This window comes from Vanacampus margaritifer, chromosome 19 (genome assembly GCF_051991255.1).
Source record: "Vanacampus margaritifer isolate UIUO_Vmar chromosome 19, RoL_Vmar_1.0, whole genome shotgun sequence".
Classification (NCBI taxonomy): Eukaryota; Metazoa; Chordata; class Actinopteri; order Syngnathiformes; family Syngnathidae; genus Vanacampus; species Vanacampus margaritifer.
In genome coordinates this window covers 2,707,415-2,719,914 of record NC_135450.1, presented here as the reverse complement: position 1 = coordinate 2,719,914, position 12,500 = coordinate 2,707,415, and the positions used below count along the sequence as shown (strand labels likewise).

General features: G+C 36.9%; 1 protein-coding gene across 4 annotated transcripts in view; it reads right to left on the bottom strand.

Moving 5' to 3' along the window:
• Positions 1-4,990: 4,990 nt before the first annotated feature.
• mcm9 (minichromosome maintenance 9 homologous recombination repair factor) overlaps positions 4,991-12,500 on the bottom strand; it is a 19,258-nt gene continuing 11,748 nt past the window's right edge. For 3 of the 4 annotated variants that reach the window (XM_077553075.1, XM_077553074.1, XM_077553073.1), the window contains exons 9-15: positions 11,554-11,673; positions 11,286-11,460; positions 10,983-11,185; positions 8,956-9,159; positions 8,696-8,778; positions 8,162-8,307; positions 4,991-7,242 (exon numbers count right to left, since the gene is read on the bottom strand). In XM_077553075.1, the coding sequence (XP_077409201.1) occupies positions 5,748-7,242; positions 8,162-8,307; positions 8,696-8,778; positions 8,956-9,159; positions 10,983-11,185; positions 11,286-11,460; positions 11,554-11,673 (2,426 nt within the window). In that variant the 3' untranslated portion in view covers positions 4,991-5,747. The remainder of the gene's footprint in view (positions 7,243-8,161; positions 8,308-8,695; positions 8,779-8,955; positions 9,160-10,982; positions 11,186-11,285; positions 11,461-11,553; positions 11,674-12,500) is intronic. The other variant, XM_077553076.1, reaches the window with a different exon arrangement.

Below are 12,500 nucleotides of genomic sequence, written 5' to 3'. Positions count from 1 at the left end.
GCATACCTATTGAATTACACTTAATCAGACATTGTTTGAAGGTGCAGTAAATTTTATGCATTGGCACTTGTCAGTGTTTAATACCTCTTGGCAGACTACAACACATTTAATCATTAGGCTGAAAAATAAATCTGCTAGTGTCAGCAGTAAGGGTGTCCTGCTAGACTTCAATACGAATCAAGTAGTGGGGGAGAACAACAACTATAAAACAAATGTCCAAAGTTCTAAATCCAGTGGAAAATGCATGTTCTTTCCAACAATTTGGTGCGTCACAGCACAGTCCAGTATGAAGCCTCATACCTGCTATGAAAACACACATGCACAACAAAAGCGCAAATGTTCACACACACACACACATATATTCGTCAGAAATGTGTGCAATTGATTCTCCAGCTCTTAGACAGTAAGAATTCACATGCAAAGACACCTTGTGACGCTAGTTTGGGTGACTCCATCGCAACATTGAGTAGCCTACATGAGTTTTGATCTCCATCTGGAAGAAAGTGATTTGCAACAACGGTTTGTTAAGTTTTAAGCTCAGCAGAAAATTGGGCCTGGCAGAGAACTGACAAGAAACACGAAATCATAGCCAATTTTTTGGGGGTGAGCCATCACTTCAGGATTGTTGTTGCGAAATGGTAAATGATGGCATTTTGAAAAAGATTACTTACAAATGATAGCTGGTTGAGTGCTTGTTAGGAACATGACTTGCTTTGAGCATAGCAAATTCAAAATGAATAACTTGGTACTTTTTTTTAAAAGTTTTTTTAAGCAAAGTGCACAATTCCTGATTTTTTAATTTTCTTAGATTTAAATGAGAAAAGGAAATTTCAGTGTACGTTAGTGATAATTCTATTCGCCATTTTTAAATTTAGTCTCAGTTTTAGTCAAGTTAAATTCACATTTGTTAGCTTTTATCGTAGTTATTTAACCTCATCCTGTTTTTATTTAGGCCATTTTTAGTTGACTATAAATCTAGCATTTTAGTCTTTATTTTAGTGCAAGAAAATCTAATTTTATTCGTCTAGTTTTAGTCAACAAAAACTGTCAACGTTTTAGTCTAGTTTTAGTCAGGACAAGGACAATCATTTTACCCCTGTACATTTTTTATTAGCAGATAATGTTGAACATTTCAGATCTAAAACTATTTCACATCAAATGTTCCCTTATCTTTTTGATGAAAAACTAATTCACAGACAGTTATAGTCTATCAACAAGTGGCTATACTATGGCTCCCTATGAGCTAGTAAATTAGCTAGCATTAGTTAGCAGTCGGATTAAAATTTTTGTTGGAACGTTACAGGCATTGGATTAATGTTACGTTATAACTATAATTTACTTTTACTTTTTTTAATTACTAAAAAAATTAAAAAATATATATATATATATATATATATATATATATATTTTACTTTTAGTTTTTTTTACTGTGAATCCACCTCCTGTTTGTCCCATGTATTTGTGCATGTTGCACTTGCTATCTGTAGATTTGAAAGGGTGTGTGTCACATGACTGACAGATTAGCAGGTAGGGTTTTACAAAATCAGATAATTTTTGTCTAGTTTTTGTTCGTGAACTAAAATGTCCATAGATTTTAGTCCAGTTTTTATTAACTCTTTGACTGCCAAAAACGTTAAATAACGTTTAGTAAAATCCTATGGAGTGCCAAAGACGTTAAAAGACGTTTGTTTCAAAACAGAGGTGAAACTAACCATTTTCTATTGTTGATTACTGAAAAACGGAATAAGGTAGAAACAAACTTTTTTTTCTGATGAAAGATGAGAGTCCAATCTTTCATTTGGTAGTATGTGTGTTTCCATAGTCCAAACACATCATTTTCTGTGGACCTTGAAAGATCAGTCAAAAGATCAGTCAAAATGCTTAAATCAGCTGGCACCCACGGCATCCCTTTTCTGAAAACGTCTGGCAGTCAAAGAGTTAAGTGAAGTACGTTTTTGTCTCGTCTTCATTAGTCGACGAGATCCTTAGCTATCCAATGCTACTGGACCAAACTGATCAACAAGAGAACAAATCAACGTTTTGATCAACATACGTAGACTATTGGGAAGACGAACTTTTGCATCAATCAACAATTTGATAATCCACACAACTAGATATGTGACAAATTACCACTTTGATTATCTGCGTCCTATTGCATTCGGGGAACGGGAATTAATAAGCTTCGGCTTGATCCCGTCAGCCCTTTTTCTTTTCGGGTATAATTGTATGTGAAAATTGAATGTTGTAAATTGTCTATGATTGTCCGAAAGGAAAAATTAACAAATGAAAAACAAAAACAAAAATGCATACTGATTTATCAGTCCCATTGTTTATTAATGAAGGTTTTAGTCTAGTCTAGTTTTAGTCCGGTGAAAAATGTGCGTTAACAAAATTATTTTTGTTTAGTTTTTGTTGACAAAATTAAAACTAGTGTACGTTATGTTTGTTAGGAGTGTGACAATAAAAATGGCAGCTTATTACAACAAGCTGCAAACCAGGGTAACATTTAATAACAGGAAAACCTGCCTAGACATTGCCAGAAAATATCATTGTGAAAACCCCCAAAAAACATCCAATGTTCTGGGAAGTTTCTTTGGGCAGGTGCAACCAACGGCAACTTGAATTAGAATGATGGAAAAGGCACAGGGAAGAAAGGAAAGCAACGACATCGTAATCCAAAGCAAACAGCATCATGTGTCAAACATGATGGAGGGTCATGTACAAATGTTAATTGCTCACTGGCGCTTGTTGATATAACTACTGACATTTGCATAATAAAGGCGTATCGAGCTATACTCACATTGAGCTCAATGTGATCAAACTGATAGAATGTTAAGATGCTGGTATGAATTCAGATAAGGAACAACCCCGCAAATAAAAATTGTAGGCACGAAGATTCACAAACACATAATTGAAACAGGCTGCCGTAAAGACCAAATAATCTGCATGGAAGAAATTGATCATATCCACGGGCCCCAGAATTCAAACAGACATTGACTGCAAAAGATTCATCCAAGTAGTGATAATGTAAAAAAATAAAAAATAAAAATCATTCAAATTTTAGTCACTGTTCAACTGTACTCCCTGATTATTTGGCTCTGTCTTCACTCATGGGAAAAAAAAACAAGCAAACTACTAGTCAACGTTGTATCTATAAAACACTCATAGGGCACCACTCTATCGCTGCTCACCATGCATACCACCACCCACACTTCCCGTTCCAACAGTTTTATTAAGGTCTTCATTCCAAAAGTCAACACGACATTTGGTCGATAATCTTTTCAATTTGCCCCTAATGACTGGAAGAATGTGCAACAACTAAAACTCACCTCACTCATTCCAATGTCTTTATTTACAAAGTTGTTGAGCAATACTGTACTTGATCGCTGCACCTGTTTTTAGGCTGTTATGAAACTTTTGTTTTATGATGTAATGCATTAGGTAATTATATAACAATATATTATATATCACTATAGCATATAAGCAAAACAAACTACATCAGTACACCATTATTTTTATTTTCATTCTTTCCTGGTGACTTCAAGATGTGAGTCATTTGTATCCGTACGGGACGGCCACTTAATTAGGGAGATCTGAGGTACTGAGGAATAGAGTCTCAGTGTAAAACCCAAAAAACTACCAACCATAAGGCCATATTATATACCGTGCAAAGAAAAATCTAACCCTAACTGAATATCTCTAAACCGGGGGTGTCGAACATACTGTATGGGTCCAATTTGACTCATGAGGAAAGAATATGAATTGCAGTTTTTCACTAAAATTAATTGTTGCTATTTTTATCCACTGGATAGCGCATTAAATGAATTTTGGCTGTTACTCAGATTTAATGTTAAAAGAAAAATGAAAAAAAGGCACTTTTTTTTTTAGAAAGAACTTATTCTGCAGTAATAATTATTAATTATGATAAACTACTAAATGGGAATATTTTCAAAATTTACATTGCACCAAAAAAAAGGGGGAAAATAAATTAAATAAATAAAGTAAATTTTATTTATTATATTTATTAGACATACTGGTCCGGGCCCACTTAAGATCAAATTTGGATGAACGTGGCCCCTGAATTAAAATGAGTTTGACACTCCTGCTCTAAACCATGGGTTTCAAACTCACGGCCCGGGGGCCATTTACAGCCCCCTACTTGACATCAGTTTAATGTTAGTGCAGCCCCCACCATTTTGTTGGCCTGGACATTTAGCATTTTTTTGCTGTTATTTTAATCACTTACGGGCTGCTATAGGACAGCTTTCGGTGAAGTGACACCAAGTGGAGTGAAGAAATATCCTGTCACCCAGTCCCAGTCATGTCTTTTTCAAAACCTACTGTGAAGTGAAAGGTCAGATGAGTTCGGCTACACATTGACCCAATCTTCGATGAGTTTGCAGAAATTATACATAAGGTTGCATTGTTTTCATACCCAATTTCAAATGTTAGTTTTACAGGTCAGGATAACACACTAGTGCTGCAACAACCCCCCTCCCCCTCTCCCCCATTTCTTTTAAAATAAATTGTGTCTGTAATGTAAGACCCAAAACAATTAAGCTCCATGAAGTGCAATTTTAATCTTTTAGTGATGTGCGAGAGTGTGAGAGCTGTAATACCAAATTTAACACACCTGCTCCCTAATCACACCTGAGACTTTGTAACACTACCCCGAGTTACATGAAACTGGGAAAGGAAACTGCTCAATTGGACAGTTTCACTTAGGGTTGTACTCACTTTTGTTGCCAGAGGTTTAGCCATTAATGGCTGTGCAAGAGTAGCCACAAGAGGCTGTATTTTGAGCTATTTTGAGGGAACAATGAATTTACACTGTAATATAAACTTCACACTGACTACTTTTCGTTGTGTCAAAGTGTCAATTCTTTAATGCTGTCCCACGGAAAGATACAACTAAATATCTGCAGAAATGTAAGAGGTGTACTCACTTTTGTGAGATAATGTATGAAGTTTGATATAAGAGTCCAACAAGTAGAGGAAGAGAGAATAAACCTTTATACAGTATAAACAAGTGATTCATGTTCAGTGTTGGGGGGGGGGGGGGGGTGTCACAGTTTGACAATAGATTTCACTATATATTCCACATTAAATTTAGCAATATACTCTTAATCCCACTCCATAATCTCCCGTGTGCAAAAGAAAGCCCTAATTACTGCCATTTTAAAGGAGTGGGCGACGTCTTTTGATGTAACATTACTGTCCAAATCCAATTGGCTCAGCACTGTCAACATTGCTTTGCAGTGAGGGCCCACTCACAGCATTCAAATTCACTACAGCTTGTCTAAACTGTAAAAAAAGAAAACAAATAAAATACAAGCCAAGCTTTATGTTGCGCATTTATCGGAGAAATAAAGATCTAACTCTCGCAACTGCTAATACTTGAATTAACTACTTATTTAACCCAAACCAGCTTTTGTGTGATCAGCTATTTGCAAGAAGATTTAAAAGGTAGATTACAGTATCTGTGAATTAGTATTAAGTAAATAAATCCATTGGGAGAGACAGACACGTACAACATTAGGGGAAAAAACTAAACAGGCAAGCAAAGATTGTACCAGAAATCAGGGTTAGAATCCTGGCAACACAGGTTGTGTAAAACAGCAAGACTGAACAGTCAGGATTTACAGTGGATCAAGGTTTCCATCTAGTGTCCATCTACGGCACATTGTAAAAAAAAAGTAATGTTGTTTTTTTCCCTTCAATTCAGACAGGTGCTGCTATCTATAATATCACACTTTGGCTTTCTTTGCTATTTCTTTGTTCCAGTCAGTGTCAAGAATGTCATCATTAACCTCACCGGAGCCAAAGAGAGATGTTTTGCCAAACACAGCTTTCGAACCACAGGGAGCACTTGTTCGACTGTCCAGTTCAAAACACTTTCTCTTCATCTTGCCAGAATTTGGAAATACTGTGGCCCTATCTTTAACTATTTGTACACCATGAATTCCAGCATGAGTAGGTTCTGCTGGTTTTATACTGGAACTGGACATTGTTGGAGCACTTGTTGCTGGGCTGTGTTCCAAAATAAGTGGATACTCTGGGTTCAGGCACGATGCAACTTTGACCTCTCGCCTGATTTTCATTACTTTCTGTCTTTCTTCAGTTTTGTTTAAATCAGCCCTCAAGAATTCAACATGTTCTTTTTTACGTGGATTTGTTTCCAATTGATGATTTTTTTCCAGGACTGTCTGTCGCGTGGGGTCAGTGGAGCCAGTGAAAGAGAATCTGGAAAGTTTAGCTAGAGTTGAGGGGGTTATTATTAATTTTGTAGGGGTTGGCATCGATTTTAAAGGTGGCAGGCAGTCTTTACCCCTGACAATATTTTTGCTCCCTATGTCATCTCTTTGGATTATTCTGCCGCCAGTTTGTGCTGGTTTTTCCTTGACCGGCTTTTCCGGTGAAAAAGACAAAGTGGCATTATCGCTGACAAAGCTCAACTGTTTTGTCATGCTTTCACCTTCAAAACTCGGCTGCTTTTCAAACGTTTTGTTTTTTCTACTTCCGTTGCCTTTAAGTGCACTGTGGGCCTTATCATGTCTGCCAACCTTCTGTTGAATGTCTCTACCTGCTGTGGTTGAACAAGTTCTGCTGTCTAGGTTGTATTCCGGTGCACTCACTCCTGAATTGGTGCTGTCATTGTGGACTAATGATCTCATCTTCTTTAGTTTAAATGTAAAGTCTGAAAACTTGAAAGGAATATTTTCATTTGAAGCTGCAATCTTGTCTTGTAGCACAGTGTTAGTTGCTGTGCGACACCCTTGGTTACCCTGAATTCTGGAATCCAAGTCAGCATCACAAGGTGGAACGGTGACATCTTTACTTGCATTACTCGCAGTAACCTCACTTTTTCCAAGACTAATCCTTTCTTTGTCATCTTGCTGTATCTCCTTGATTCTTCTCTCTCGTCGATTTTTTGAGACTTTTATCACACTCGGTGAAGGCTGTGCATTTTGCCTGTCTGATCCATGAAGATTCTCTTGAGCTTCCGTTTTTTGACTGCTGTCACATTGAGTTGATGTGGATACTGGAGAGGTGATTTCATCTGATGATCGAGAAGGCGTGGTGGAGTAAAACCAATCCAAACCACTTTCCTGCTCAGCAACACTCATGCTTGCCTTTGGTACGTCAGGTAGCGTTTTGGTGGTAGAGTCTGTTTCCCCAAAATGATGTTGGTGATCCGTTGGCTGCTCAGAGCTGGAAGACTTCATGCTGTTGCTCCCAAGACTTGTGAAAGAAAGAAAGAAAGAAAGAAAGAAAGAAAGATCTGATTTCATAATAATATGGACTCTGTAATAAATATAATTAAAACAGTTGCTTTGGCTGCAAAAATAGGCATTAGTTTCTAGCCAAAAATTACACTGATAACAATGATGCTTGATAAATAAATGATAAATCCACTTTTTACAAAGTCTTTATGGCTCACGTTACGCAGACCAGAATTAAACTGAAGTATTTTTTCAACAAACTACTTATAAAATCTTTTTTTTTTAAATTAATTTTAAAAAAGCTACCCTATGCCAGAGATTTTTTTAGCTTGATTAATGCAAAAACTGTTTAAATTTGATGAGGAATTATTTTTCAACAAACTTCTTATAAAAATCTAAAAAACAAAAATTTAAACAAATCTATGGCAGCGATTTTTAGCTAGGTTAATGCAAAAACAATTTAAATTTGATGAGGTATTTTTTAAACAAATTTCTTATAAAATCGATCTAAAAATAATAATTAATAAATAAATATTAAAAAAAACTATGCCAGCAATTTTTAGCTAGGTTAATGCAAAAACTGTTGAAATTTGATGAAGGCCAAAGAATAACTCACTTAATTGACCAATTAAGTTTGGATTCCAGATTTTCTTTTCAGTTTTGTTTTGTTGTTCTATTTCACATTGCACTTAATTTATCAATGAATAATAAAAAATATATATAAAACATATTCAAAATAATTTTAAAAAATGCATAGTATGGTAGCTGTCAAAGTTAAGTTTGAGATTACACTTTTAATGTAAAAATGCTGGAACGTCAACATGAAGTAAGAGTTAAAGCCTTATTGTGAGGGCAATGTTAGACCCTTCTTGACTGGTGTGAGACAAAGTTAACTGTGACAGCAAGCCCACTTGTTTGTTAAGTCAACATTTACCCACCTAGCCAATCTGTCCATCTCCTTCTGAAGTAAGAGAGGCAGTTTCAGGCCTCCCAGTAGTACTTGAAATTGTGTCTGATACAGTTGACTAGAGTCATCAGGGAATGAAGTAAGCACTGCATTAACACTTCCTAGCAAACCACCACCCTAAGAAAATGCAGGGAACTTTACAATTTGGTTTCAAAATTTAAAAAACAATAACAAGAAACAAAGATGTGTAATCATTAGCTCAGGTGCCTTTTGCAATCGAAAATTCGTTAACATATTACATAACTCAAAGACTAGCACAGAGTCTAGTGTCAGTACTAGATACTGTCTTGCCACAACACGTTAAATTAGCCAGTATTATATGCACAAAAATACAGTATATATTTTTTTTTTTACAAATTTGGTCTTAAATGGATTTGTGCAGGTGTACTTGGTGAGGTTTCAAATGAGTGCATGTACAGTAAACTGTCATCACTTGTCACTGTTGAAAAACTTCATAAATGGTTTTAGAGTAGAAAAGGGGGTAAATAACTGATTATTTAAGTACCTGCATGGAACATTCCATTACAGAGACGGCCATAACAGCATCCTCTATGGTCACAGTCTCTCTGTACATGAGTCTAGCATGAGCTGTTTGGATTGAAAACAGTTCAGTGAGGAGTATTGTTAATTACAGTTCTTAAACTCCTGTTCATCGTTTCTTCTTTGCCTCTTAGTTTACATTAGAAATGGCAATCAATGGCGTTTAAGTTGAATGGAAAAAAAACCCTGCTAGCTTTTGAAATATTTTCTACATGCCATGCTCACCTTCTGCCAGTCTGCTAAGACTCTCCAGCATTCGGATGGTTGTACGTGCAGCATTGCGGCCTTCACTCTGCCTTTGCAGCTGATAGTACCTTGATAAGATGGAGTTGGCCTCCGCTGAAATTTGTGGCTTCAAGCGCTTAATTACACAGAAATAAGCCTTCATTTTCTCCATGGACCATAGAGTAGAGCGCTCAGAGGGTAGTCCTAAGAACAAAGAATGGGCTTGAATCCAAACACTTTTATCATGCTAAAATATGGAATTTAAAATTGCATCATGGTACCCAGAGGGGATGCAATCCTCCTCATAAACTGGGTCTCAGGTGTCTCGTCTACTTTACTCGATAATCAATAGCAGTTTTCTTGTAGTTATTGGATTTGAAGTATTTTGAGGAAATGTAAAAGATAGTGATGGTATCAGGGTTGGATTGGCAAAAAAAAAATAAAAAATCTGCAGTGGCATTTTGACTAGGCTGACCCGCGGCACACGTGTAGGTATACGCGTGCACCTATGCATGTTCGCAAATGCTGGCAAACCCCTATATGTAACTGAGATATCATTGATTGTCATACCATCCACAGTCAGGGCTTCATTAAATAAAATGCATCAACACACTCACAATGCAAGCAGAATTAAGTTAAATTAATTTAAAAAAAACAATGTTTTACTGAGCTTAATTAACCAGATAATGCCGATTTATTTGGTGGTGCATTGTTTAGAGCACAGGTGTCAAACTCAAGGCCCGGGGGACATATGTGGCCCACGACATCATTTTATGTGACCCGTAAAGGCAAATTACATAATACATAATTTGTTGTGTATGTGACATAAGTCAATTATACATTTAAATGGCTTCACAATCATTACATCCGACCGAGGGACACTATAACTACAATGTGGCTCACAACAAGAATGACTTTGACACTCCTGGCTTATAGCGTTACTTCTATCTCGTGCATTTGTTTTGCAAACAGTCAATCAGAGCCAACACTGTTTTGCATGTTAAAGGCCAACTCACTCAAATCACATGTGAAAAACACAACGAGACATAAGAGATGCTTCTGACCCTGGTAATGCTCTGCACCTTCTGTTTTTGTTTGAAATTAAGAAAAGTGAAAATTTAGCATTTCAGATATTTTGCAATTTTGGATAACTTTTTTTACTGTAGAAAACATTAGGCGCGATTTACAGTAATTTCTGGCCTATAAAGCACACCTGAGTATAAGCCGCTCTCGGTAAATTTGGGGAATACTGGAGTTTGTTACACATATAAGCCGCACCCGACTGTAAGCCGCAGGTGTTTTAATGTTACTGCACCGGGTTCCCGCTACTTTCTTTTCCATAATGAGGGCGCAAATTGTCTCGCTCTCGTTCTGTCTCTCCTACTGCATTTGGTCTCACTTGGTTTGTTTTGCTCTGCCTGACGCTCTTGCGCTTCCTTTATAGTGCGATCTTGTGATCTGATAAATAAGCCGCACCTTTGTATTAGCCGCAGGGTCGAATGCAAGTGAAAAAAGTAGAGTCTTATAGTCCAGAAATTACTGTATTGTATACTTGTTTAACTTTTCATTCAACTTTTTAAAACATACTAATGACCCTGGGATCTCTCTGAACTTTTCGTTAGAATGTTAAAACAAAGATGTCTACGTCTACGGTCTAAGAGGAAAACAAACTTCAACATTTTTCAAATCAGAATTTTTTTAAATAAACATATGCTAAAAACACTTTGATAAAGTTTAGATTTGGAGTTTTTATTTTTTTTCGCCATCAGTTTGAGTTATAGTGAAAGTTAATATTGGCGCCAAATTTTCCCTTCAGGGGTCACCACAGCGAATCAGTTGCCTAACCCTGTCCTCTGCAACTTCTGCTCTCACACCAACTAGATTCATGTCCTCGTTAATTAGGGAACAGGACTTTTGGGGTGCCAGTCTGATCTCATATATACAAGTCACACCTGAGTATTAAAATTCGGATTATAAATCATATATGAGTGTGATTTATAATCCGAATTTTAATTTATTTTTCTTACCTCGATCCTCCAGAATGAAAGAGGAGATGATGCGGTCCCACTCTGTATTTCTGTTGTCCAGCAGAACCAGAACCAGGTCAAAGCGACTTAGCAAAGGGCTAGCCAGAGCTACATTGACAGACAGTGATTCATTTGGGTCATACTGGCTCTTTGGGTTGGTAGCTGCCAGAATGGTAGTACGGGTGTTCAGTTTACAGACCATACTATGGAGAGGAAAAACAACATATAGGAGCACATAAAAAGTAAAAACCGGCTTTATCTGTACTCACATTTTGGTCACTAATCTTAAAATTAATATCTTACCCAGCCTTGGCTACACTAATGGACTGTTGCTCCATAGCTTCATGGATACTGATGCGGTCGTGTTCTTTGATGCTGTTGAATTCGTCAATGCAGCATAAACCACCATCTGAGAGTACCAGGGCTCCTGCCTCCAGATGCCAATCACCTCCATCCTTCACTGCTGCAACCGTCAGCCCTAACCGCAATTGACAGGATATACAGAACTGATTGGATATGTCGGCATCAGCATCGTTTTGAAAATGTCAGAAGCCTGATGAAGGAAACATACCTGCACTTGTTGTACCAATCCCAGCAGTGAGCACAGAGCGGGGCATCATCTTGGCTGCATATTTTAAGAACTGAGACTTGCCAGTACCAGGGTCACCAACGAGCAACATGTGACATTCACCTTAAGAGAAAAAGAAGTTCACAGTGAGACAACAATCAACTTCAATCCAGTAATAAAGTAGCAACATCCCAATTTGCCCCTCATAAGAGGACTGATTGGCTGTTTTTTGGTATTTTCTGGGATCTACTGAGAACTGATCAAAGTTGAAAAATAGGGATCGGCGAGTGCAGATACCAGCCTTATTTTAACTCATTCAAACACAAAAACGTGCAAATACTTTTTTTTAATGCTCGGTCCTTCACTACCAAAAACTTCTTCTTTTTTTAAGCAATAGCATACAGAAGGTTTTGATGCAGCTTCTGACATAAAGAGGTGGCTTAAAGGGGGTTGGCTTCAGTGAAAATGGCTGCGAGTGAATGTGTTAGGAGCCTAATACCAGTATTAACCGTCCTCTTGTGACCATTTTAAGACCAGGAACCAGAAATTAGAAATCACAAAAACGAAAAATTTATTTCATGCAATTTTATGGAAAGAATTTATATTGGGACATATAGGTCATTCTTCAAAATTATATGTCATTGTTTATTGGGGGAATTTTTATGTACTAGTGGTATCAGTATTTGGTATCGGTATTGGTGAGAGTTGCGTACTCGTACTGGTATCTGGTAGGGGTGTGAATTGCTTAGTACCTGGCAATTCAATTCACATCACAATTCATAGGTCACGATTCGATACTGATTAATCCTGATACGAATCTATAAATTGATTATTGCGATTGTTTTTTTTTTTACTCAAATTTAGAAAATACTAATCAGTAAACTTGTACATGTACACTGTAAGATTTGTATGAAAATGTATTTATTTATCTGAAAATTCAGGCTTATAAC